Source organism: Festucalex cinctus, chromosome 2 (genome assembly GCF_051991245.1).
Source record: "Festucalex cinctus isolate MCC-2025b chromosome 2, RoL_Fcin_1.0, whole genome shotgun sequence".
Lineage (NCBI taxonomy): Eukaryota > Metazoa > Chordata > Actinopteri > Syngnathiformes > Syngnathidae > Festucalex > Festucalex cinctus.
In genome coordinates, this window is record NC_135412.1 from 5,696,583 (window position 1) to 5,722,561 (window position 25,979).

At 39.7% G+C, this 25,979-nt stretch overlaps 1 protein-coding gene across 1 annotated transcript; it reads left to right on the plus strand.

Annotated features, from left to right (window-relative positions):
- slitrk6 (SLIT and NTRK-like family, member 6) lies at positions 1-22,697 on the plus strand. The gene is made up of 2 exons (XM_077512429.1): positions 1-483; positions 18,974-22,697. Exon 2 carries the CDS (start codon positions 18,989-18,991, stop codon positions 21,521-21,523), a length of 2,535 nt encoding a protein of 844 aa, XP_077368555.1. The 5' UTR covers positions 1-483; positions 18,974-18,988; the 3' UTR covers positions 21,524-22,697.
- Positions 22,698-25,979: the final 3,282 nt, after the last annotated feature.

Consider the following 25,979-nt stretch of genomic DNA (forward strand, 5'->3'; position numbering starts at 1 on the left):
CCTTTCGCTGTATTGCACCTCCACCGCATGCAAATTAAGAAGCAGAGCCAAGGCGTCGCAGAGTTGTTAACGCTTTACAACGCAGACGGCGTTGCGAGAGCACAACATTACGGACCACACCTTCGGTTATTATTGTGTGTGCTTGTGTAGAAAAAGAAACAAACACAAAACAAACAACACGACTCCCTACTTTTTTTTTTTTTGCATTACATTATGCTTTGAACTTGAACCCGTTCATTTCCGGGGAAGGTGGCGGAGGACTCGTGTCACTCATCGTCCCGGTATCAGAGGAGAGAGAGCATTTTTTTTTTTTTTTTTTTTTACCACGCGTGTGATGGCGTGTCAATGACCGGGGCAAGCGGAGACCTGACTCGAGGAAGAAGTTCACCCTCATCACCGCTGAGAAACTCGCTTCGCCTCCGCGCACCGATGGACCTTGCGGGCTCTCATTTGGAATAGCTTCTTTCAACACCACTTTGGTTGGTAAGAACTCACTGTTATTTCATCTTGTGTCAACCATATTCAATTATATTACATCTGTTGTTGTGAGCTAGATAAACTTTCGGAAAGCTAATTGATCATTTTTGCCACAATGGGATGCGCATGCACTTACATTCGATGCATCATGCTTTAAAACGGTCATAATTTAGAGCATTTTATATCACGAAGAGACACGATTTGTCCATAATTCCCCATTGTACGTGTTGCAAAAAGAAAAGTTTGAACTTGACAGCTAACCTTGAGCCCATCTGGATGTTTGCCCCGTGACACAGTCGACAGCACACAGACTCAATGTTTTGCCATTTCACTAGTTTTTAGTCCCGCAGTAAGGAAATTTCAAGCTTTTCCCAGGTTCACTGTGCATCATAGGCGTGTTATGCGTACAGAAGGTTATTTGTGACCCAAGGCTTCCCAGGTGCACTCTCAATTGTAGACCAATCCGAAAGCAGAAACCGTGTTTAAACACTCACAATTTACTGCCTCACAATTCTGAAGTTCTGAGTTTGAATCCCAGCCTTCCAGTGTGGAGTTGTTCTCTCTGTGCTTGTGTGGGTTTTTGTTGAGACAATCCCACTTTCCAAAAACATACACGGTTCATTGAAGACCCTAAAATTGTCAGGTGGGAAATTGAGTGTAAATGGGTGTTTGTATATGTGGCTGGCCGCTGGCAACCTCTGATCCAAATTCGTTGGGGACACGATACAGCTAACAAGGACCAAATTGAGGATAAGCGGAATTAAAAAAAACAAAAACAAAAAACAGATGGCTGGATGGTTAGCTGCATGGTGTGGTTGTGAATGGGTTTATCTGGCGACCAGTCCCGACCAGAAGTCAGATGCTCCAACTCCCTCCATCCCTTTTGCAGGATAAGTGGTATAGTTGAAAATGAATAGACTGGCAATTCCGAATCTACATGAATCTTGAGGCACGAATCATAGAGCTGGGTATTGTATAAAACCTCAAGATTTGAATTCAGGCTGGGAAAAAAAGTCGACCAAGTCGGATGGACAAAAATGCATGCGTCAAAGCTATTTTAATAATTTTTTAAAAACATTTGCGGCACCTGGAAGTTGCCGGGAGGCCTGGAACCACTATTTCGTATTTCCAACCGGCATTCGCCACTACTAACTAAGATGATTCTTTGGGTTTGTTTGTGGTCTCTTTAGACTGAAAAGGGAGAACATTAACATTGCTACATGTCTTATGTTTGTAATGTATCGCTAAATGAATAAAAGAGCTCAAATAAATTTATCGGCGCCGCCCAGACACACGTAAGATGGCAGGTGGCCCTACGTGCATCATCAACAGGAAGGCGGTATTTAGTGATGGGTCAATGAGGCGTCATGAAGCGTGTTAACACAATGATGCACTGTGTTGATACTGTGTCACTGAAAACTGACACCTGCTGGACCTTAATTACAGGTAACCGAGGTGACTTTTTTTTTCCTTTCTTCTTATAATAATAATAATAAACAGCATACAAAATATTTGAGAAAATTGAATAACAAACATTGTATACAATACAAGCAAATCAAACACAGAACACAATCAGGGAGGTCAAAAGCATATAGAAGCAAAACAAAATAAAATCAACAATATAACAAAAAGAAAAAAATATGATAGTGCAAGTTGCATAAATAAATAATAATGTTTACAGTAATATTATGTTTTCACAGCATAAGGATTCATAGCCTACAAGTAAAGGATGAAAAATAACTATATATATATATATATATATATATATATATATATATATATATATCCTGTCAGCATCAAAGTGTGTTGTCGTCAGGTCGATTAAACTGCAGCCGCTAGCACTGTTAGCGCGCTAACGCTGTTAGCCACCCTAAATACTGGCAAGAGGCGCTGTGCAATACAATGTCAGCATAAGTAAGTCTTTTTTTTTAGCGCTCTTAATTGGTGATTGAACGTTATTTCAGGACAAAGTTGTGTTGTTGACGTTGGTCAAAATAGTTTATGCTAGCAATATGAACAGCCGACACATTTTACAAGACAAAGTCAAGTCATCTGTTATGCCGCAACGACCAGGAACAACTTCAAAATAAAAGTGTTCCAAGTTCATTGCAGTCAAAATATTATTTTCTAAGGTAAGGTTTTATTTTCGATCACCTTCGTTGAGTGATATCAATCGCTCTGGCTGGCGGCGGCACAAAATTAGCTGGAGGTGGCCGCAATGAAATTTTGTACGCAAGGAAGCATCGTCAAAATGACGTGTTTCCATGTAGTCTGGAAAGAAGTAAAGCAAATGGCAGATCTTTGTTGTGAAGTCATGAGTTGAGAAACTTGTTGTGTGGACAGTATTATGTAAGTAAGATGACTTGTGATGTCACAATCTAGCCAAAACAAAACCCTTTTTTGAACTCACTAAAAAAAGTACTTGGTTGTGTAATTTCACACCAAATGGATGTGCAGTATTCAAGCAATTGAAAACTCATAAAGTGATTTACAGGCTATGTAGCTATGTATGTAGTTAGTGGCTATTAGGGGTGTGAATTGCCTAGTACCTGACGATTCAATTCGTATCACGATTCATAGGTCACGATTCGATTCGATTCGATACCGATTAATCTCGATACGAATTTAGAAGTCGATTTTTGCGATTTTTTTTATATATTTTTTTTAATTTAAAAAATCCTAATCAGTAAATTTGTACAGTGTAAGATTTGTATGAAAATGTATCATTTATTTATCTGAAACTTCAATCTTATAAAGGTTGTCATCTGTTTCATGTTTGAACAGCATTAAAATAAAATATTAAGGCAATAATGTTCCATTAATATAACATTCTTCCATGCTTAAGGTGTGAACCCTAAGACGTTTTGGTGAATATTTTTCCATCAAAAATGGATATTTAAAAATCGATTTGGCCGCCTATTGAATCGATTCGAGAATTGTGCAATGTAATATCGCAATATATTGCTGAATCAATTTTTTTTAACACCCCTAGTGGCTATATATAAATCTAAAATTTGGTGGTTCTGCCATGCTAGTCATCCATACATTTTCTGTAGTGCTTACTATGGTTACGGATGAGATGGAGCTTGTGTGAGATGTAGCGTAAACTCAGGATTGGTTGCCAGCCAATCACAGGCTAAAATTTGGGGAAAAACAAAACAACTTACAGTTTTCATTGAAGCTAACCCGATGATTTTGGAATGCGGGAGGAAGCCAGAGCTGGCGACCATTTCGCCGTGCTGTTATTTGAGCTTTGAAGGTTTCATAGTACGCAACGCATTGATGAATTAACCACAGAAGGCAGACAATCCTCAGCAGTTTACATCGGGTTATCAAATGGCACAGTGGTTGCCATAGAGAGAAACACGCATGCGCTTGGCAGAATGTGCTGCGTGGCAAACGAAAAAGTGGATATTCCTCGGTTGTCAGACGTATCATTAAATCAGGATTGCGTTGGAGTGAATCTCTCTCTTGCTCTGGCACGTTCGAGGGCATAGCAGTGGTGTTGACCCCTGTAGGGTGAGCCACATCACTTCCATTACTACGGTTGAAAAAAGGGACCCTCACTCTCTCAGTAATTGGCTCCCGGGATCACTTCACGGCGCTATTGCATGCGACGCTGAGAGTGCGCACGTGTGCATAAAAAAAATGCACAAAAATGCACTCACATTTCTGCACAGTCAAGCAATAGAGCAGAGGAGGGGTTGGTTTGTGTGCATGTGTGTCTGAAACGAAACCGCGTTTGGCTGCATGCAACAAGTAACGCTGTCTTTGACTCCCTTCTCGTTTGCGCCTGCGAGCAAAAGCAGTCGGACTTGATGTAATAGCGGCCACGCACGACCGTTGGCTTTTGGCCTCCGAGGGACTCGGTCGAAGGATGACTGCTCTTAAGGCAGGTCATGTTTTGCAGCGACACATGCCTGTGTAATTGCCAGACATTGTGGAGAGAGATAAATAGCACATATAGAAATAAAGACGAATGTTTCATTCCTTTGGGCGCCAAAATGGATGGCTGCATCCACGAAACAACCATCCATTAATTTCCCATTTATTTTTCCCCTGCAGTTGAAGAAACAGGTTAGTTTGAAGTAACTTGTATTTATGGTGTGTAGTGAGGTTGATGAGCCTTTTTCTGCACTTCTGTAAATATATGCAGTTCCAAAAGGTGCATACAGGGGATTGATGGGCTTTATGTAGACCAGTGGTGTCCAAACTACGGCCCGGGGGCCATTTGCGGCCCGCCGTCCATTTTTTAGTGGCCCGCGACACATGCGAAAAATGGCATTTGACTCAGTTGAAATAAAATAAAAGCAAAAATGTTTGGAGATGGTCAAAGTAAGAAGGGAGGGTGTCGAAAAACACAGGAGCTATTAAAGGTTATTTTAGTTAACTAAAACTAACGAAAAAAAACTAAATTAAAAAAAAAATAAAATTAAAATTAAATTAAAACAAAAACGAAGATGCTTTTTTTTAAAAAAAGGAAACTAACTGAAACTACATTTTAGGTTTACAAAACTAACTAAAATAAAACTATAATTATAGCAAACATGTCCTTTGTTTTAGTCTTTGGTAATTAATTTAATGCATGAGCCTTTGGGGATGATTTTAAATGTGACTTTTAGTAGATTTATTTTGATATAAACTGGAATAATGATGTCGCGCCCATGTTTTTTTTTAAATGTTGCGCACGAGTAATACACATTTCAAAAAACAAAAAACAAAAAACTAATACTGAAACTAACTAAACTAAAACTAAGCATTTAATAATGAACTAAACTAGTAAAAGACAAACATGACCACCCTGAGAAATAGCTAAAACTAACTAAATTTAAAAAACAAAACTCAAAACAAAAAAAACAAAAAACTAAAATGAAAAATTCCAAACTATAATAACATGAATGCCATATTACAAATAAATTGGTTTATATACTGTAGCATTTTTCTAAATGTGCAAAAGCACAACTAATTTTTTTGGTACAATTTTTGGGACTAAACACAATTTCTCTTCATAACATTATGTGGCCCTTGCGTCCTTCTGATTTTCTGTATGTGGCCCTCGATTGAAAAAGTTTGGACACCCCTGACGTAGACGATTATAGGGCTACTTGACTCATTGAGACATTTTCAGCTGTAAAAAGTTAATATTTTGTTCAGAATTAATGTGATAACTTCATTATTTTTCATGTAAAATTAATACCGGTAAAAACTTTTTTTTTCCACTTGCTGTCAACTGAAAGATGACATAACCTGTGCTGAGGAAGTAGGTAACGACCAATCATGGCTCAGTTTGCTGACCAACCCCAGAAAAGAGGTGAGCTGTAATTGGTTGTTATCTACTTCCTCAGCATAGATGATGTCACCATCAGTCGACAGCAAGTGGAAAATTTAGTTTTTAAAGATTATTGATTATAAATGAAAAGTAATGAAGTTATCAAATTAATTCTGGACCAAATATTAACTTTTTACTGCTGAAAATGTCTCAATGAGTCAAGTATCCCTTTAATCATTATTGAAGCAAGATGACTTTTGTTTACACTGCGTCCTGTATGGTGATATTCACTTATTTGAGAAGTGCTTGACTGTTCATGTCTACTGTCATACAGCCTTGCATTTTTGTGCGTTGGGAGTTTTGTTGTCATTAGTAGGGATGTTACGATAAGGGCAATATCGTGATATCACAATATTAAAACTGCCACAATGTCGTCGTCGTCATCTTCACAATATTTAAAAGGAACACATCTGTTAAAAAAAAAAAAAAGTCCATTGATTTCCATTTGTGCAGTTCTAGCACCCTCTAGTGGCTAGTTTATTAGTACAATTTAGTTTTCATTAAGGATGTTTTGGCCTTCTATGTTTAAAATCTATGCTAATTGTCAGATGAAGGGGAACCTAATTTGCTTGTGAAGCGATCAATGTGTGCTTGTTATTAGAGATCGTAGGTGGTTTATATGCATTGCTGTTTTGTACGAAAGCACAACATAGTGCTTTTTTTTTTTTTAGTATGAGCTCTCTTTTTTTACAATATTGTGATCTTTTTTAAATATGGCCAACGCCTCCACAATATCGTGATAATTATCGTATCGTGATGTTTGGATATCGTTACATCCCTAGTCATTAGTTGATTCGGCGTTGTTCTTTTGACATGTCCTAACATAGGCTGAAGAGTTTTGAACTTTACATTCTTACTAAATTGTTCTTGAACGCTCTCCTTTAGGTAGACAGCTGGCTGAGTCTGAATGTTTAGTTCATTCCTGCGATGTCTGAGGGGGGTAAACATAATGTACAGTAAACGGCCTTCTTCTTAACCTGCCTTAGAGCTGCTGCGCTGCTGCTAATGGCTCAGACTGATTCCACTGACAACATCATTAGTGCTAACTGTATGCACTTTTGGACATGATTATTTCACCGACTGCGTTATTATACTGCAAGTTTTTAGTGAGTCAGGTACAATGTGTGCTTTCCAATGAGCCTGCAGTCTTTGTTTTACTTAATGTGTCGTCAAACTCCTAACTTGGCTTCATGAAGCGTGCATGAATCATGGAAATGTTTAGTAAACAAACTGCATTTGGTGGAGGAGGGAATAAATCATCTACCTGAGCTAACCAAAACATGTCACAAAAGGCAAGCAGGGTGTGGTACTGTAGACTCTTAGGGCCTAATTCTGTAACTGACAATAGTATTTTCAATATGCAGCATTGATGTGCAGGGCCCCAAAGTACAATTTTTTTTTATTTATTTTTTTTACTGTGGCCCAAGTCCTTGGGAGCACCAGACGCCTAGTCATTTGTGGTGTTTTTTTTTATTTTTATATGTTGCTGTAAATCTCTTTTTTTATTGCTCCTGAAAACACCTGATACACATGGCTGTCATTGCACAGTAACAATATTGTTTACAATTGCGGTTTCCACACATGATCAATTATTTCTCTGGAGTCTGTTCAGGAGATCGGTGCGTGCAAAGTACAGAGGTGGGCGTTCCATCAATATTGATGGAAGGGCCGTCAATCCGGTATACGATGACGGACGCCCGTTTTGTTGATGATTATTAACGAATGACGGGAAAAACTGACAGACTAAGCATTGTGGAAAGTGGGTTTTCATCCGTCAATGTAATCGTCAAGCCGTCAATGAGGGAAAGACTATTTTGCTGACGAATGACAAAAACTTTGATGGATGTCCACTTCGAGTGCCGGAAACATTGACAGATGCCGATTTCGTCGAGGAATGACGAATGACAGATTGACCATTAAAATGTGGTTCGTTCGTTGAGATTAGGGGTGTGCTCAAAAAATCGATACGGCAATATATCGTTGCGGGGCTCATCACAATACACGTATCGATACGCAGGCGTCAGAATCGATATTGCTTGTTAACTTTAAATCGGCAGTTCACGTTTGCCTTAGCGGCTTGCATTGTACCTAAAAATAAAAACCAGCAGCGTCTTTGAAGTTAATTGCCTTCAATTAATGCAAAAATAGCTCACCGGTGATTGGACACTGTGTCTTGCTAAGAAAAATGAAAGCAGAGGAAGAATGGCAACATTTATTTATTGATAAACTTATCATGGCACGTGTCTCAGTGTACCAATTTTCCTATATTTTGTTTAAAAAAAAAAGTGTCTTATTTGGGATACATATGTATCGCGATACGTATCGTATCGTGGCCCCTGTATCGTTATACGTATCGTATCGTGAGGTTGGCGGCAATACTCCAAACATTATGAGACCATATTATCACGATATGAACCTCACGATACAATAGTTATCACATTGTGGGGAGGTTGGCAAAATAAAAAAGGTCATTATACTGTCTAAAAAAAAGTCATGACATTAAAAAAAAAAAAAAAAAAGGGTCATACTAAAAAAAAAAAAAAAAAAAAAAAAGCACAAGACTGTAGCACTTACTTGCTAATGCACACACGCATTGAGTTCCTCCACAAATATACTCTTTTCTAAAGCATATGTTCCCCTTCATCCGACAATTACCGTGGGTCAACATAGAAGGGCCAAAGCATGCTTCAATAAAATCTAATTACAGTAATAAAACTAACCACCAGAGGGTGCTAGAACTGCCAAATGGAATTCAACCTGGCCTTTTTAACTGCAGGTGCTGCTTTCAGTATCGTGAAATGGCGCCTAAGATATTGTGGCAGTTTTAATATCACAGTATCATGATATTGCAGTTATCGTTACATCCCTAGCACTGGATTGACGATGACAGATGCTCAAAATTCATTGACGCACACACCTCTGCCCCTTAATTTTATGATCATAGCAAGTAAATCAAGGCATGTTGGATGAATTTGTTGTGTAAGACTTTCAGAAGAGGCTTCAACCTAAAAAAAAAATAAAAAATAAAATAAAATAAAAAAAAGCAGTGGAAGCTGGTTTACATAATTTACATCTTTCCTTTTGGCAAACCCAGTTCCCGTACTTCAATACTTGTGTCAGCATAATTTAGTAATGTCATTTATAATCTGTATTGCTGTGTGCAAGTGTTGCTTCCTCTTGGTTTGTAATGTGACAGCAGAAACACCTATTTATGGAGGGAATCATATGACTATCATTGCCAATATCCTGTGGCCTTTCTCGCTGACTGCGGTTGCCGTGTTGAATCGAGCAATTCAAGTAGTGAAGAACAGATGAAGCCTGAAGGAACTGGAGGACCGTCATGTAGAGAATATTGCACCAAAAGGTGGAACTTCACGCTATTTTTCGAAGTATTATTGCGCTTTTCATCCATGTTTGTAGTTGGAAACTAAAGTCTACCAAATGGCAATTGTAAACACGCGCGGTAATTGAGTGAGAACGTTTACTGGGGTGACATCATTCCCACATTCAAGTGTTTAAAATTCTGCACCACTTTTCAGCCTGTGTTTGATCCTATTTTCCAAAGGTTATTCCATTTGGGAACTTAACAAATAAAGTGTACTTCCTCTACATGGGTGCTGTCAAGCTCGATAAATCACCATGAATGCAGGTACAGTAGCTTGTTAATGAGGGTGAAGCTCATGAATAAAAAGTGACGAAATGACGCTGCAGATTTTGGAGATGAACTGAAAACTAAGCAAATTCCAGAATCATGACTAATATCTGTTATCAAAATGTAAACAGGTATTTTTTGATAGACATTTTGGTTTGGAATCCAAAGATTATGGCTCACAAAGCATTTCAAATTGAAAAGGAATTGGGCTTTACAGTACGTGAATTTCATGAATGAATTTCATATATGGATATCATTTGAGGCCAGTCATAACCGCTGTGTGCAAACTGCATGATGACGAGGGCTGGGTATTGCTTCCAACCTCACGATATGATACGTATCACGATACAGGGGTCACCATACCAATACGTATCGCGATACAGATGTATACATATCAAGGCGATACGTATCCCGATATGTTACATTAATTTACTTGCATTTTATAATAACAGTCATATGTATACCTAAAGGATATGTTTATTATGCTGGATGACAAAAATATTTTTTTTTTTGTTAGTAGCTCTTCTGGTTTACCACCAAGCGGCATGCTTGGTCAATATGTGTACGCACTGTAGAGCAAGGAGCAGTTTTCACAGACACACTGGGAAAATTACTTAACTCATTTGCTCCCAATGACGTGTAAATACGTTTTTGTTTTTTTTAATGTTTTAAGTGTCCCAAAGACGAATTTATACGTTTTTTTGTTTTGTTTTGTTTTTATGCTAGAGCATACAGAAGGCTTTGATGCAGTCTATCAACTGCAAACGGTTGCAGAAATGGTAGTTATTACACAAACGGCCAGCAGGTGGCAGCAGAGCAAAGGCGATCAACCAGAGCCATGTAGAAACAAAAGATAAATTACCTACAATTTTGAATAGATTTGTAAAAAGTGATGAAACGTAGCTCTCTTCTAATGCTAATTGCTGCAAAACGGAACCAGATAGAAACATACTTTTTTTTTTTTTCCTGACGAAAGAAGAGACTTTAATCTTTCTTTTGATTGGTTCCATGCTTTTATAGCAATAGACCACAATATTCTGTGGGCCTTGCAAAATCAGCCAAAATCCAGTAAAACAGCCGGGAGCGAACGGGATTGTTTCTGTGAAAATGGCTGGGAGTGAAAGAGTTAATAGGGATGAGTCGATATGAGCAAAAATATCAAAGTATTAAAATTACAGCTCTAAAATGTGCTTATTTCAAATATTTTGGGAAATAAAAGCTCCGTTTTTTTCATGTAACACATTCTATTCCGTTTTTTAAACAAAAGATCGGAAAATTGGTACATTAAGACACATGTGCCATGTTAAGTTTATAAGTAAATAAATGTTGATATTCTTCCTCTGCTTTCATTTTTCTTAGCAAGACACGGTGTCCAATCACTGGTGAGCTATTTTTGCCTTAATTGAAGGCAATTAACTTCAAAGACGCTGATGGTTTTTATTTTTTAGGTACAATGCAAGCTGCAAAGGCAAACGTGAACTGCCTATTTAAAGTTAACGAGCAATATCGATTCTGACGCCTGCGTATCGATACGTGTATTGTAATGAGGCTCGCAACGATATATTGCCGTATCGTTGTTTTTTTTTTTTTTTAGCCCACCCCTAATGATGACAATTGTAATTAGCTGTTCCCAACTCTGCACTGTCTGAATTCAGATTTGTGTATTGAGTCGATTCCCTGCAAAGTGTGACACTGAGGATAAAAATAACACTAACATGTGGGGCATTTTGTGCACAAGGCGTACAAAACGAACGGAAAACAAGGGTGTTATGCCGTCAGTGAATATCACATGCTTTGCGATGCCCCCTTTTCAACGTAACAATGAGCAGTTGTGTGTCGCAGCAGAGGTTTGTTGATGTCAGAATTGCGCTAAAGTTGGAATAGGAGTCCAAACGTTAATTGTAATGAGTCAAATGTTGACGTGGGAACATTTAAGCATAAAGTGGCTTTGCAAACATGCATGAGGGAAGCTCTCAGTGGGCTTCGGCGGAGGCACAAACTGAATCATCCAAACAGCAAAGTGATGCATATTTGAATGTTGAATGTGGAGCAGAAAGACGAGTGCTGAAAGACATTTTATCTCACGCTCCTGTGACGTGCTGCCCCATGCAACTTTGATCTTTTTGGGAAAACAAAGAATATGAACAAAGTCTGAAATGCAGATGAACAATGTGCGAGGCAAATGTCCTTCTTCCATATTTGACTTCTGCTGTGATATTATTCACCATCTGATATCATTGGATCATAGTCTGGGTGTTATTTTTCGTGTTTAGGTGAACATCTTGGGTATGAGGACCACGGACAAAAATACTGATAAAATATTAAAAGGAAATTGCCTTACTGCTGTCGATGTTAGAGTGTTTGTGTTTATGTGTGCATGTGCACCGACTGCTTGTCTCTTAGGTCTTATATGAAACTGTCTTTGGAATACTCAGACAGACAAAGAATCCACCTTTGAGCTCCACAGAATTTAGATTTTTTGGTTAAAAGGTTAAAAGGACTTCTGCTCCAAAACTTGACACTTAATGGAGCCACAATAAAGGGTTGATTCAACAGAGATGCAAAAGGAAAGTTTCATAAAATGTCCATTTGTACCATCAGCATGTGATATCGCTGCGAGCGTAAACAAATGAGCCAAAAACAGTGGAAAATTTCGGTTCAAAAAAATGTTTGATGGTGTGTTGACTTGACAACATGTCACAGATGGGTTACATTAGTTCTGCTCTTCGAGTCTTAACAGTTATTCTGGCATTCATTACTTTACTTCATTACTTAAGGTTGCCTGAGCCATTCCAAGAGCCACAAAAAAAAAAAAAAAAAAAAACACACACACACACACAATAAAAAAGGCAACCCAAAGCTACAGTGTTGCAGTTCCGCAATTAAGTACTCAAATTTGTGTCACTGAGACTATAAAGAAGTACTCCAAAACCAAAAGCATTCAGAGGGTGAAGCACTGTACAAGCTCTGCATTAACATTCTCCAATATTACAGTTAAGTCTCTTTTTCAGTGCTGTACTCATAGGTTGCCCTTTTAGCAGAATCACGTTAATGTTACTTACACATAAAGTGGGAAAATGTAAGCAAAGTATGTTGTCTAATTTTTCATGGAAGAACTGCAATTATATCTATATCGTGGTATATCGTTACCGTGAAATAAAATGGCCCATATTGTGATAGAATTTGTTTTCCCATATCGCCCAGCACTACTAGATAGTATCAATTTTCCACCATTACAGCGTGCTAATAGACTGTGAAACGTTCATTGCGAGTGTGATTACAGTTCACAGTTGGCTGTAGACTGTAAATGCGTGTGAAAGATGGCCAAGAATATGGCGCCAACTTCAAGGCAGAGATTCTGTGTCAACCTGTTTTTTTTTTTGTAGTTTTTTTTTTTTTAATATATGCCACACATCCAAGTTATATTATTTTCTTCCATTCCTAAAAAGTAGCACATAACCAACAACCATTGAGGGAGGGTAATATTCATGACTATAATGAAAAGTAGACTTTTGAAGGATTATTTTTAGAGTGCGTATATTTTGAGTGCATGTGATTCTTGAAAAATTACTGTACTGGCGAGATATAGCTGCCATCTGTTAGGCTGGATGTCGCCTGAATTTTTTGTTGATTGGGAGGGGGGTACAGTTGGAAGATTTTTCTGGTTGACATGCATACCGCTTGGCAAAAGACGTAGATGTGCATTGAAAGTTTGTTTGTTTTTTGCCTTGTTGCTGTGGATGCCCACTTTCAAGCGGATGTCGCTGTCGCTGTGGGCCAACGTCCCAGTCCCTCCCCTTCCGAGCCCCCAATAATAACCACCCTTTGCACGCCTCTGTGCTGTAATCTCATGTACATGTTTCCATCCATCTCGATAAACTGTAACCGACAAGGTTATTTATTCACTTGTCTGCTTTTGTTAAGAGGAGTCATGTTTGATTTCCGGCCTTGTTGTTTCATTCATGTTTATCTGGAAATATCCTCCGTGATAACCGTACTTCACACTTTTGCAGCGCTTCCGCGTCTGTGTTGTGTCTGGAAAGTGACCTTGGAAGTTGGAACGACATCAGTTGTGGCAAGGATGTTTGCATTGTGAGACAGAAAGGTGCTGAACAATGAAAGAGAAGGCGGAGCTCTTCCCACAGCGTCTTAAACGCTGGCATGTCGATGCTTCATTCTTCACTCTAAATCACCTTTTTTGAAATATTTGGGTAAATAAAAACAGATTGTATACAATGAGATGGAGGGGTGACGGGGAATGCTGTTTTATTTTTCAACAAAATACAGAATTTGGTACTGAACAAATGTTAAAAATATGTTAAGTTTAAATAAATAATGTCGACACTCTTGTTTTAATTCTTCTTCGTAACTCATAGTGTCCCATCACTGATTAGAAGTAACCTGTGGGCTACTTATGTTGTCCTTGAGGCTAACTAGTACACGCTGGCAGCACTTAACAACAACATATATTATTACGGTTGTAGGACACTGCACATTAATTAGCGGAACGAAAGCACATGCAGCATCTCTTTTGTCTTGCTGCCTTCCTTAACTCTTTGACTGCCAAAGACGATTAATAATGATTACTATTTAGTAAAATTATGATGAATGGAATGCGATCTTTCATTTAGTACCCACATTGTATATGTAGTAAAGGCAAATAATATTCTTTTTCCTTGAAAGATGAAAATGCTCGAAATCGGCTGGCACTGTTTTTTTTTTTTCGTTTTTTTTTTTTTATAAGAGTTAACTGCTGTAACTGCTCACCCTTCCCCTCTCTGCTCAACAAGAAAGAAAGGGGGGAAAAAGTTACCTGGAGGCAATTAATTTCAAAGAGGCGGCTTGTTTACTCAACTAACATCAATGCAAATGTTAGCTAGTTAGGTGTTTGTCATTGTCAGAATGAAGCGAGGAGACTTTTGTTACACAAAATGTCGGGTGGAGTACTCGGGTCATATCCTCCTGACTACCAGGGAAAAAAATATTGTCCAATCATGTTTATTTTGATATTCCCCATACTTTGTGAAGTAACTGGAATACTGCAAAATAATTTTTTAACAAAAAAAAAGAAAAAAGTTTTTATTTTTAAGCTATGATGTGTCCACTACAGAGGACATTTTTTTTTAAAACTTAAATGCTAGGCTCAAATACAGTTAAAATAATTCAAACAATACTTGAATGTGTTCTTAAGAGTCTTATAGAAAACATGCTAACAATATTTAAAGCCTAAATTTGTTCAATAAAAAGTGTTATTAACTTACTTTTCCTCTTCCCTAAAAACTGCTTGCACTGAGGGAAGCCATTTTCTTTTATGATGCAATCAAAGGTAGCAAAGCCCCACCCCTACACATTTGGTATCATTGGAAAGCTCTGAATGTCCTCTATAGAGCACAACAGTTAATTCAATTGTATGCACTGGGTGGGAGATATTCAGGTTTAAAGAGGTCCACTACAGAGGACAAATTTGAATTGCTGGTAGTCAGGAGGATACGATTTGGACTCGAGTCAACTTGAGTCGGTGATTTTATGGCTTGTGACTTGCTTGGCAAAAACTTCTGAAAGACTCAACTTGACTTTGACGTGATATTCATGAGCCTCGACTTGACTAGACCTAACATGACCTGACAAGTCATTATGTGCACATTTGAAAAATTAGGTTTGCATTTTGCAACCCTAAACCGGACGCTGGCTTGTCCGCCTTTTCAGCTGCGTTGAATTATGTAACCCAACATTAGTCCCGCCGGCTCGTCAACTGCTCTGGGATTGGCCAAGAGTGACAAAATCTCGTATATCATTGGTTCAATAAATGGAAACAAAGCTCCACTTGTGGCTGGCACATATCGAAAAGGCAGCGCTAGCAAAAGTGCCAAAACGCCGGACATCTTTTAATATTGAAAGGACGAAAGAGCACGATTGCCTGTCCAAAAGCGGTCGGGACTCGTTTCACGGTTTCTGCACGCTCTGCCGATGTGATGTGGACGTTAGCAGTCGGGGGAAAGCAGTCATAGAACGTTACGCGGCGACGCAACAGGCAAGCAGCAGGTGCGTCATCCTCGAAGACATTTTTTCGAGAACCATCATCGCCTCTGGATAATCAAATAATTGTTGCTGAACTTTGTAAAGTCTGTCACGCTGTAAAGCATCACCAGTCCTACAGAAGTGTTGATTGCGGTGTGAAAGCGGACAGAGAGAATTTTAGTGACTTGCCCACAGCGAAAAGGATCACGTGCGGCAAAACGAAAACGAAGGCTCTGTGTGCTTAGTGATTAAAAAAAAACAAAAACAAAACTACAATAAACATTCTACTGTGAAGTAAATAAATTGTCAAAAAGAAGTTTGACTTTTTATTTTTATTTTTATTTTTTTTTACCATTTAGTTTCACAAACATGATCTACAAGTATAAACTTTATTGTTGATGAAAATACACTGCGGGTCTGATGTACAGTGTTCCCTCGTTTTTCGCTGTGGTTAGGTTCCAAATACCCGCAATAAATGAAATCCATGAAGTAGTTAGCTTTATGTTTTACATTTATTATAAATGTTTTAAGGCTTTAAAACTCTTCGCCACACAGTTTATACACTTTTCTCATTGAGGCATTTACGTTTTCTCTCATTTCTCTCTTGTTTAAACATTCTCAATGTTCAAATTTTCATACATTTTATAAAATAGGTACATTACTGTAAAAAAAAAAAAAATGCATGCAAAATTTCACACAAAAAAAAGCAATCCGCGAAACAACGAGGCCATGAAAAGCGAACCTCTTTATAGCGATGGAGCACTTAATTTTTAAAAATGTCCTCCTTTTTGATCTTATAGAAGTAGCCATCCGATATACCAGGCAACCTCAACCACCAATACAGCCCTGCAGAATTTAACGAGGCTTGAGGCTGCTTTGTTAAGGTGATGCATTTGCATTCAAGGATTTTCTTTTTGATGAAAGTGGGAAAAAGACAATAGCATCATGCAAGGTTTGCAAGTCGAAGGTAAGAGACACATCTACGACGTTCTTCATCTGTCAAACACACGTAATAGCTGCGCAAACTGTGAAGCTAAGCTACCTCGGTTAGCATGACAGTTTAACCCAGCAGTAGGTGGTTCAAACATTAACAAAACATGTCAGTAATGTATTTAATTGAGAAGACAAAAAGTGATAGATTAGACACTAGTGTACTGTCATCTTGAACTTCCATCTATCCATTTTCTTAACTGCTGACTCCTCACAAGGGTCGTGGGGGTGCTGGAGCCTATCCCAGCCGGCTTCGGGCAGTAGGCGAGGTACATCCTGAACTGGTTGCCAACCAATCGCAGGGCACACAGAGACGAACAACCATCCACACTCACAAGCACACCTAGGGACAATTCGGAGCGCCCAATTAACCTGCCATGCATGTCTTTGGAATGTGGGAGGAGACGGGAGTACCCGGAGAAGACCCACACAGGCACGGGGAGAACATGCAAACTCCACCCAGGAAGGCCGAAGCATGGACTCGATTTTGCGTCCTCAGCACTGGGAGGTGAACGTGCTAACCAGTCAGCCACCGTGCTGCCCCCACATACACCATATTTCAATATTTCTCATCTCGGGAACACTGTTATATATTAATACATTAGCAGCTGTAAGCGCTCATGCAAAAGGTTAATGAAAAAAACAGCATGCAAAAAAATCATTTATTTGACTTTCGACTTGCTTGACATTTGCTGGCGACTCCACTTGATTTGTTTGATTTTGTTTCCACAGTTACGTGGGACTTGCTGGATCCCCTTGCCCCCCCCCACCCCATAGTAATTTAGCAATGCTTGAAACATGAAGGTTCCTATTTGGGACTTGTGATTTACACATATTTGACTTAATCCCACCTCTGCAAAATGGGATGATTTGATTGACTATTGAATTCTCTTTTGTTTTACGTTTGATTTTTAGAATAAATTCCAACTGGTTAAACAGCTTGAAGCATGCATGCTTTGCATCTTATTTGGAGAACTGTGTGAAACTTTGTTTTGTTTCCTCACTATACTATACAGTAGTCTCCTATTGCTTGGCAGCGAGAGAGTCAGCCCAGGTGCTCAGGAATACTACAATAAGTGTTTTTAATAAGTAAGCGTGTTTCAATAAGCTAAAAATGTTTATTGCATGAGGGTGGGGTAAAACTAAAACAATGTTTTATGTGATGTCTTTATATCAGGTCTGTATGTATCACAGGGTCGTCTGTAGCGCTAACATCCCCTGCGAATAACAGTGGTTCACTGAATTAAAAAAATAATAATAATTACATCTCTGATGCTATATGTTCAAAAGTATATTCTATGTTTTATAATAGCCTATATTATGCTTGTTTTTTTTTGTTTAAACTGGTGTTGTTCCGATACCGTTTTTTGGCCCCCGATACCGATACCATACCGATACTTACGTTTTTTTTTTCCTCAACATGAAAAAGCTGTCCTGCTATTGGTTCAGAGCATTCAAGGTCCAATAGGATATCTTAGATCGGCATGCAGTGAACGTGTCACATACCAGTGAATGCTGTGCACGAGCAAGACACAAGATGCTGCATCCAAAATCCTATATTAGCGTTGGAATTAATGGTATCGGCATGTTACTTGTGAGTAGTCACCGATACCGATACCACTGTTTTAATGCAGTATCGGCACATCTGCCAATACCAGCATCGGTATCGGAACAACACTAGTTTAAGCACAAAGTCTGGCATTAGGCATTTTTGCACACACTATTTCTGTCTCGCGTGCCTTAGTAATTGTGAATAAATAATAAGGGAGTTGAGAGGAACAATACTATATTTATGAATGGATCATAGGTTTTGATCTCCGAAGCATAGACCTCCACACTTGAATTGTCTTACGCCATGAGGCATTCCAGACGCTGACTTTTGTAAAGAACGCATTCCCGTCATTGTTCTGTACTCATGATTCAAGATATCCCGCAAGCAGTTCATTTTATAGGATTCAGCCTTTGATCTGTTGTGACTTGAATCAGATTAATGGATATGTTTTGTTAATGTTGCACCAATGCTCACATGCAACATCGTTGGTATCCATTCAGTCCAGTTGAGCGATAACTGGTTAAAAAGTTCTTATGAATGTTGTTCTTGAGCTAAACACGAGATGACATTTGAACCGAGGAGCTCTACGTGAGTCATATAGATGCATAGCATAGGCAGGGCCAAATACTGAGTCAAAGAGGAGACATGTTTTCAAACGCACCATTATCCCACTGTGAGTCATAAGAAAAAGATGCAGTCTTTCTGTTGTCTCTCAGCCTTGAAGTATAACTGTATATTTATTATCTGTAACTGTTTTTAAAGTGTGTTATTTTGGTTCCCATTAGCTAGTACACCTTCCTGTAGTACACCTTTGAAGACATTTTGCTATTATTCACGCACTACAGTATAATGAAACCTTGGAACTGAATGTTGTTTTAGAATTTAAAACATGAAACTATTTGCATTTAATGTTGTTTTCTCCACTGTGCTCCCCTTCCACTTTTTGTTTCTACAGGAATCACAGACCATCATGTTACCCTGCGTCATTTTTGTCAGCTTGGTTTTAAGGGTGGCCCAATCCCAAGATTCCCATCCCTTAAAGCCATCGACCTCCATTAGCGAGTCTTGTGACTCCTTGTGCTCTTGCGAGGCAAAGGACGGTATCTTCTATATTAACTGTGAGCAGAGAAACATCAGCACAATCTCCCAAATAAAAGTACTGTCAAATGTGCCCTTCCATTTGAACCTCTACAAAAACGACTTGGTTGAGCTTCGTGCCGAAGAAATGGAAGTGCTCAAGAATGCCCTTTCTCTACACGTCGGCGGTAATAGCATACAGGAGTTAGAACCGGGAGTCTTTAGTGCCCTTGGTTCGCTGAAAAAACTCCACATCAACAGAAATTTCCTGGTCACACTCCGAGAAGACACTTTTCAAGGCCTGGGGAATTTGGAGTTTCTCCAAGCGGACACAAATTTCATTCGGGTCATCGAACCAGGGGCCTTCAACAAACTGATCCGCCTCAAGGTCCTAATCCTCAATGATAATTCCATCGAGTTTTTACCAAACAACATTTTTCGCTTCGTGCCTCTCACGCACCTGGACCTACGAGGCAATAAACTGCAGACGCTGCCTTATGTTGGCTTTTTAGAGCACATCGGACGGATTATGGAATTACTTTTGGAGGACAATGACTGGGTGTGTGACTGTGATATTTTGCATTTAAAAATCTGGATGGAGAATATGAGGGGCCAGTCTGCTATCGGAGAGGTGGTTTGTAGCGCACCGCACAACTTCAAGGGCACCATCTTAGCTAAAGTCAAACGAGAAGTTCTCTGTCCGTCCCACGCAGACATCAATTTGGAGGAGCCCTCCAAGTCACTGGATATGGTTGTCACACCGTCTTCCAAAGGGGCACAGATCCCCAAGTTGACTGATGCCAAAGACGACGGCAAGCAACCAACACCGTCTCACATTCCGGGCAGTCCTTGTGTAGAGCATTGTTCGTGCCACAATTATCCGATGGCAGGGTTTTTGATGCATTGTCAAGACAGAGGAATTCAAAAGGTGTCAGATATCGGAGTACCTCCTCAAAGCCCAACTAAATTGGTCATGACAGGAAATATGATTCAGAAACTCTACAGGTATGATTTTGTTACACATGATGGCCTGGAATTGCTCAATTTGGCAAACAATAGAATTGATTATATTGACAATGAGACCTTCCTAAGCTTAAGCAGTTTGAAGAAACTGCATTTGAATGGCAACCGCATAGAAAAACTGCACTCCACCATGTTTGTGGGTCTCCACAATCTGGAATACTTATATCTGGAATATAACCTTATCAAGGACATTGCTCCAGGCACATTTAATCCCCTACCAAACCTTAATCTGTTGTCATTAAACAACAACCTGCTCAGCTCGCTTCCTGCACAGATATTTCGCAATGCACCCCTCGCCAAATTAAATCTGAGGAAAAATCTGTTTATGCACCTGCCAGTGAGCAACGTGCTTGATCAACTCGACTCATTAGAGCAGATTTATTTAGAGGACAACCCTTGGGACTGCAGCTGTGACTTGTTTAGCCTGAAACAGTGGGTAGAAAAACTGAGAAAAGACACAGTCGTGGGCTCCATTTTGTGCCACACCCCAAAGAAAGTGATGCAGGCTGATCTTCGAAGCCTTCGTCACGAAGTGCTATGCACCGGTTTGGGCACCCACTCTTTGGTTCCAGATGGAGAGGAAAGCGTGACCGCCACGCTGGGCCCCGATGGCGCTGGCAGAGGCTTGCTCAACGCTCTCACAGACACCGTCCCACTCTCCGTGCTCATCCTCAGCCTTCTTGTTTTAGTCCTCATGATCATATTCTGCTCAGCCGGGCTGGTCGTGTTTGTGGTGCACAGGCGGCGGCGCAGAGCGAAACGGAAAGTAGCGGGGGATCATCCGAGAGAAAACAGCAGCAGCAGCCCCATCCACTTACATTATAGCATGTATGGGCAGAAAACAACACACCACACTCTGACCCAAAGACCCGGGTCCGCCACACTGTACGAGGAGAGATCGCACAGTCCCGTCGTGCAGATATGTCGCAACCCCACCTACTGCTCTCAGCACAAAGATCACGACGCCGATCTGGATTACGGCCTCGAACAATCCAGCTCCAAGAGTCGCGTCTGCCGGAGTATCATGGAGAAAGAGAACACCTCCCCACTTACGGGAAACCCGAGCGCCAAGTTCAAACCGACGGCAGGGGAATGCCCGGCTGAGTTTGTGACGCTCGGAGACCCCAACTCCTTGTATAGGAATATCCTGGAGCGGGAGAAAGAGTTGCAGCAGCTTGGAATAACCGAGTACCTTCGAAAGAACATGGCCCATCTTCAGCCTGCTGGAGAAAGGCAGGTCCCGGGGCACCAGGAGGAGTTAAAGTTAATGGAGACAATTATGTACTCCCGGCCGCGCAAGGTCATGCTCGAGCAAACTAAGAATGAGTACTTTGAACTCAAGGCCAATTTACATACTGAGCCAGACTACTTGGAGATTGTTGAGCATCCGCCGGCTTATAACTGAGCTCCATCCGAAATGGAAACCCCGTGTGACGTTTTGAAGCAAGTGCCTTGCCCTCTCTGCCCTCCTCGACTTTCCACAGCGTGAACTATCTGTACCAGGCACGTCACTTTATGTCAAGTTGTAGCACAGAATGTAACTGCGCAGATATTTTATCTATTGACAGCCATGTGATGTAGCCGGTGGAAGGTGTACTTTTCCCCCCGCCAAATGTAACATACAGGCTTTTTTTGTTTTTTTGTTTTACCCATTCAGTAGGCCCTGCTTCCAGATGAATTGATCGATAAAAACTCCGCCCTCAACCCCACTTACCCGCCCATTTGGTCAGGATAAAGCAGATGTTGGAAAACAGTGAATTTGAATCACCACTTGACCTAGAATTGCTGTTTAATCAGTCTATCCTCACTCCGGGTCTGACCTGATTACACCCTCTGTCAACATAAGCCAGCTGGATTGCTCGAACCGGAATGCTCATTGTGCTGTGGGCCAGGGGGTGTATGTTGGGTGGTGGGCTTTTCGGGTCCGCAACATACGAACTGTACATCCGAAATACACAAGCACGGCGATACTGTTTTTTTTTTTTTCTTGTCAGCTCTCCTGTCCTACACACTGAACATCACAGAATATTTATTTATTTTTATACAAATATGTGATAGGTCACATAGAGGAGGGTTTCTTTGTCTAAATGAATAAATAGAGCACTTAGAAGCACAGTCTGTTATACAGTACTATTGTCTTGTGAAATGCATTGCACTAATCAGATGCCACAAGGAGGTGCATGACAATCAACTGAGTCCTGCTGAATTGTGTTTCTTCCTGCGCCAAATATACAAACAGACCCAAATTGTCTGAACTGAACGTATGTTGCAAACTGGATTCATTTGGAATGTTGCATTAGAATGCATTTCCCCTTTTGTGACACTCTTCTGTGACTCGAAGCGAGACTGACTTTCTAAACTTGGACATTATTCAGGATCCCACGCAAGCACACACGCTGTAGCTTTTTTTTTTTTTTTTTTTTTTTTACCTAACTTGATTCAATTATTTATTCTGTACATCTTGTAAATAGTCATGTTGCATTCAATATTTTGGTTTGGTGTGCCTTCAGTGCTGTACGGACCATAAAACGAAGTTGTAACTAATGAACAGAGAAAATAAAGAATACAACATAAATATGGATATGTGTTAATGTGAGGTTAAGTATTGCGAATGGACATCCTCTTTTTGCTTTGCTTTCTTGATTCCCCATCCTCCCCTCCGATCAGCTTCCGACAATACAGGCTCATACTTCAACAATAATTTGGTTATTTCCCTGCTGTTGTAGCCCTGTTTTCTGCGCAATGGCTCAAATCTAGTCCTTAATCACATAACAATGGCTGTGGGGGGGGGGGGGGGGGGGTTGTAGCTAGCCAGCACAGTTCAACAACAATTGATGCTGCAGAAGCTCCTTGCGAGAGCAGCGCATGCAGCCTCACAGCAGGGGACACGAGGACACATATACGTAAACGGCACCAGCATACAAACACCACAGCACTGGGGATGAATGTTTGTTTATGGGCTTGTGTGCATTGTGTGGAGGAGGTACTGTAAGTGCTACACAAATGGTAAAAAAAATAAAATAAATGCTAGTGTGCACTAATGTGGTAGGGGGGGAAGTCCAATAAAGCACCGCCTTCCATTTTCATGTGAACTAAATGATTTATGAGAGAATTTGTAGGAATAGGACTAATGTGCAACAATATCCTTCCAGGGCCTTGTGATCATGCTGCAAAAAATCCTTTAGCAGTGGGAGACTGGGATTCAGTTTTACTCCGAAAATTAGATAGAAAGGTTTAGAAAAATCATTTGTTATGAAAGACTTCAAAAGAGAGATACGCTTGTTTTATTTTCTACCCATAGAGGGGAATGAGAATACGTTAAAGTAGTTTGTGTATCATTTAACTCATTCACTCCCAACCATTTTCACAGAAGTAATCCCGTTCGCTCCCGGCTGTTTTACTGGATTTTGACTGATTTTGCAAGGCCCACAGAATATTGTGTTCTATTGCTATAAAAGCATGAAACCTATCAAAAGAAAGATTAAAGTCTCTTCTTTCATCAGGAAAAAAAAGTATGTTTCTATCTGTTTCCGTTTTGCAGCAATTAGCATTAGAAGAGAGCTAAGTTTCATCAGTTTTCACAAATCTATTTAAAATTGTAAGTAGTTGAGCTTTTTTTCTACATGGCCCTGGTTGATCTCCTTTGCTCTGCTGCCACCGGCTGGCCGTTTGTGTAATAACTACTATTTCTGCAACCATTCTTTGCAGTTGAGAGGCTGCATCAAAGCCTTCTGTGTGCTCTAGCATAAAAAACAAACAAAAACAAAAAAATGTATAAATACGTCTTTGGGACACATAAAACATTTAAAAAAAAAAAAGTATTTCCACGTTATTGGGAGCAAATGAGTTAAGTATCTCGAGTTTGGGCCCAGATTCCTCTTTTTTTGGGGGGGGGGGGGGAATCGAAACGTGGTCACACTAATGTTACATTACTTTAAATAAAAATTGTATTTTTCCTTCTGCTAATATTTCAAAACGACTCTTTATTGGTGAATGATCAAAAGTGGTTAATCCCGTCCTGACACAGAGGAGATGATGTGATACAATATTTTATTGCGTAATATGCAAAGTGCTGATGAAAATTTGCAGTTCATTAGGGCTTAGTTCTGCTTTTTAGCGTACCTGATGGAAAGCTGTGCTGATAGAGGCAACATGTCAAGTGTAGCAGCTGCACAGAGATTCTTCTGTCCATTCACTGTAATTACACACACTAAATTTGTGTGGAAAAAAAATCATTCTTCTTCAAATTATTCAAGTGTGACTGGCACTAACTTATACAAGGATTACACCAACCGCACAAGATCCATTTTCCGATAGATTCCAAACTAGTTGGCCAGAATAGCATATCGACCACCAATTGCAGCCGTTTGCCTGATGTTTTCCATCACAACCAACACTCATCCTGTGTCCTCAAGTAGAACTGGTCACGATGGTTAGCAAATTCTGGGAATTTGCCCTTGAGTGCTAACAAAATTACCAAGATTACATGGACGTGAATATCATGGAACTGACAGGAATGAAGTGAAACTTTTAAAATGTGTTTTCACAGGCAACTAGTGTGAATATGAAAAGTCTACACACCCCGGTTCAAATGCCATGTTTTTGTTATAGATCAAAATGAGGACAAAATTAAACATTTCAAAACGTTTTGTTTTTACCCGAATTAATGTGATCTGTACAACTCAATAAGATTTTATCTGAGAGCGGACATAAAAATAAACAATTGCAAAACTGTGCATACCCTCTTATGATTGGGGATGTGTTCAAAATTAACCAAATTGCTTTCAAATCTGTTAAATAGGAGAAAGCACACATGTGCCAGTAATTAACTCATTTACTCCCAAAAACGTATAAATACGTTCTATTTTAAATATTAGCATGCTCCCAAAGATGTAATTATATGTTTTGGCTTTGATGCAACTTCTGAACTGAAGAGAATGCTTGAAGCAATGGTAGTTATTACAAAAACGGCCAGCAGATGGCAACAGAGTATAAGAGATCACAAAGCTCTTTTCCCCACTATTTTAAACAGATTTGTGAATAATGATGAAACTTAGCCATGTTCTAATGCTAATTGATGCAAAGTGGAAACCGCTGTTTTTTTCCTGATGAAAGAAGAGACTTTAATCTTTCTTTTGGTAGGTTCCATGTTTTTATAGCAATAGGACACAATATGCTATGGGCCTTGCAAAATCAGTCAAAATCCAGTAAAACAGCGAACATGTCCTGGGAGTGAATGAGTTAAAGAACATCTGATGAACCCCAAATAAAGTTTAGCTGTGCTATCTTTTTCTTTTTTTCTTTTTTCTTTTGCTTTCTAGGAGAAGCCTGGAGGTTTTATGCTAAAACTGCTATTTGGAATTGTTCATAATTCCTTCAATCTTGATGAAGGCCCCAGTTCCAGTTGAAGAAAAACATCCCCAAAGCATGACGCTGCATCTACTATGCTTCACTGGAGTTATGGTACATGGTGCGTTTTGTGATAAGAAGGGCCGTGTTTATTCCAAACATACCTTTTGGAATTAGACCAAAACATTCAACTATGGTTTTTATCAGACCATAACACAGTTTCCCAACCAACATGTGGGGAAACATATCTCTGTCTGTTTGCTTTAATCACAAAAAGCGGACATTCCTCCATTGCACTGCAAAAAGCTGTTCTAAAATTCTCTGCTAGAGACAACTGACACCCTTCGACTGCATTCAAAGCAACAGACTACATTCAGCCAAGTAAGTTTAACTCTTATTTCTATAGATGTGATATATTGTGTAGTCGGTTAGTAACTTGCAGAAAATTAAATCAAATGCGACACCAGCGATACAGGGGGCAACAGCATCGATGGCCTCGCGGTTCAGCAACA

What these genes read in the sequence shown, in the direction of transcription:
- slitrk6 (XM_077512429.1), top strand. Translation starts at nt 18,989, where the DNA reads ATGTTACCCTGCGTCATTTTTGTCAGCTTGGTTTTAAGGGTGGCCCAA.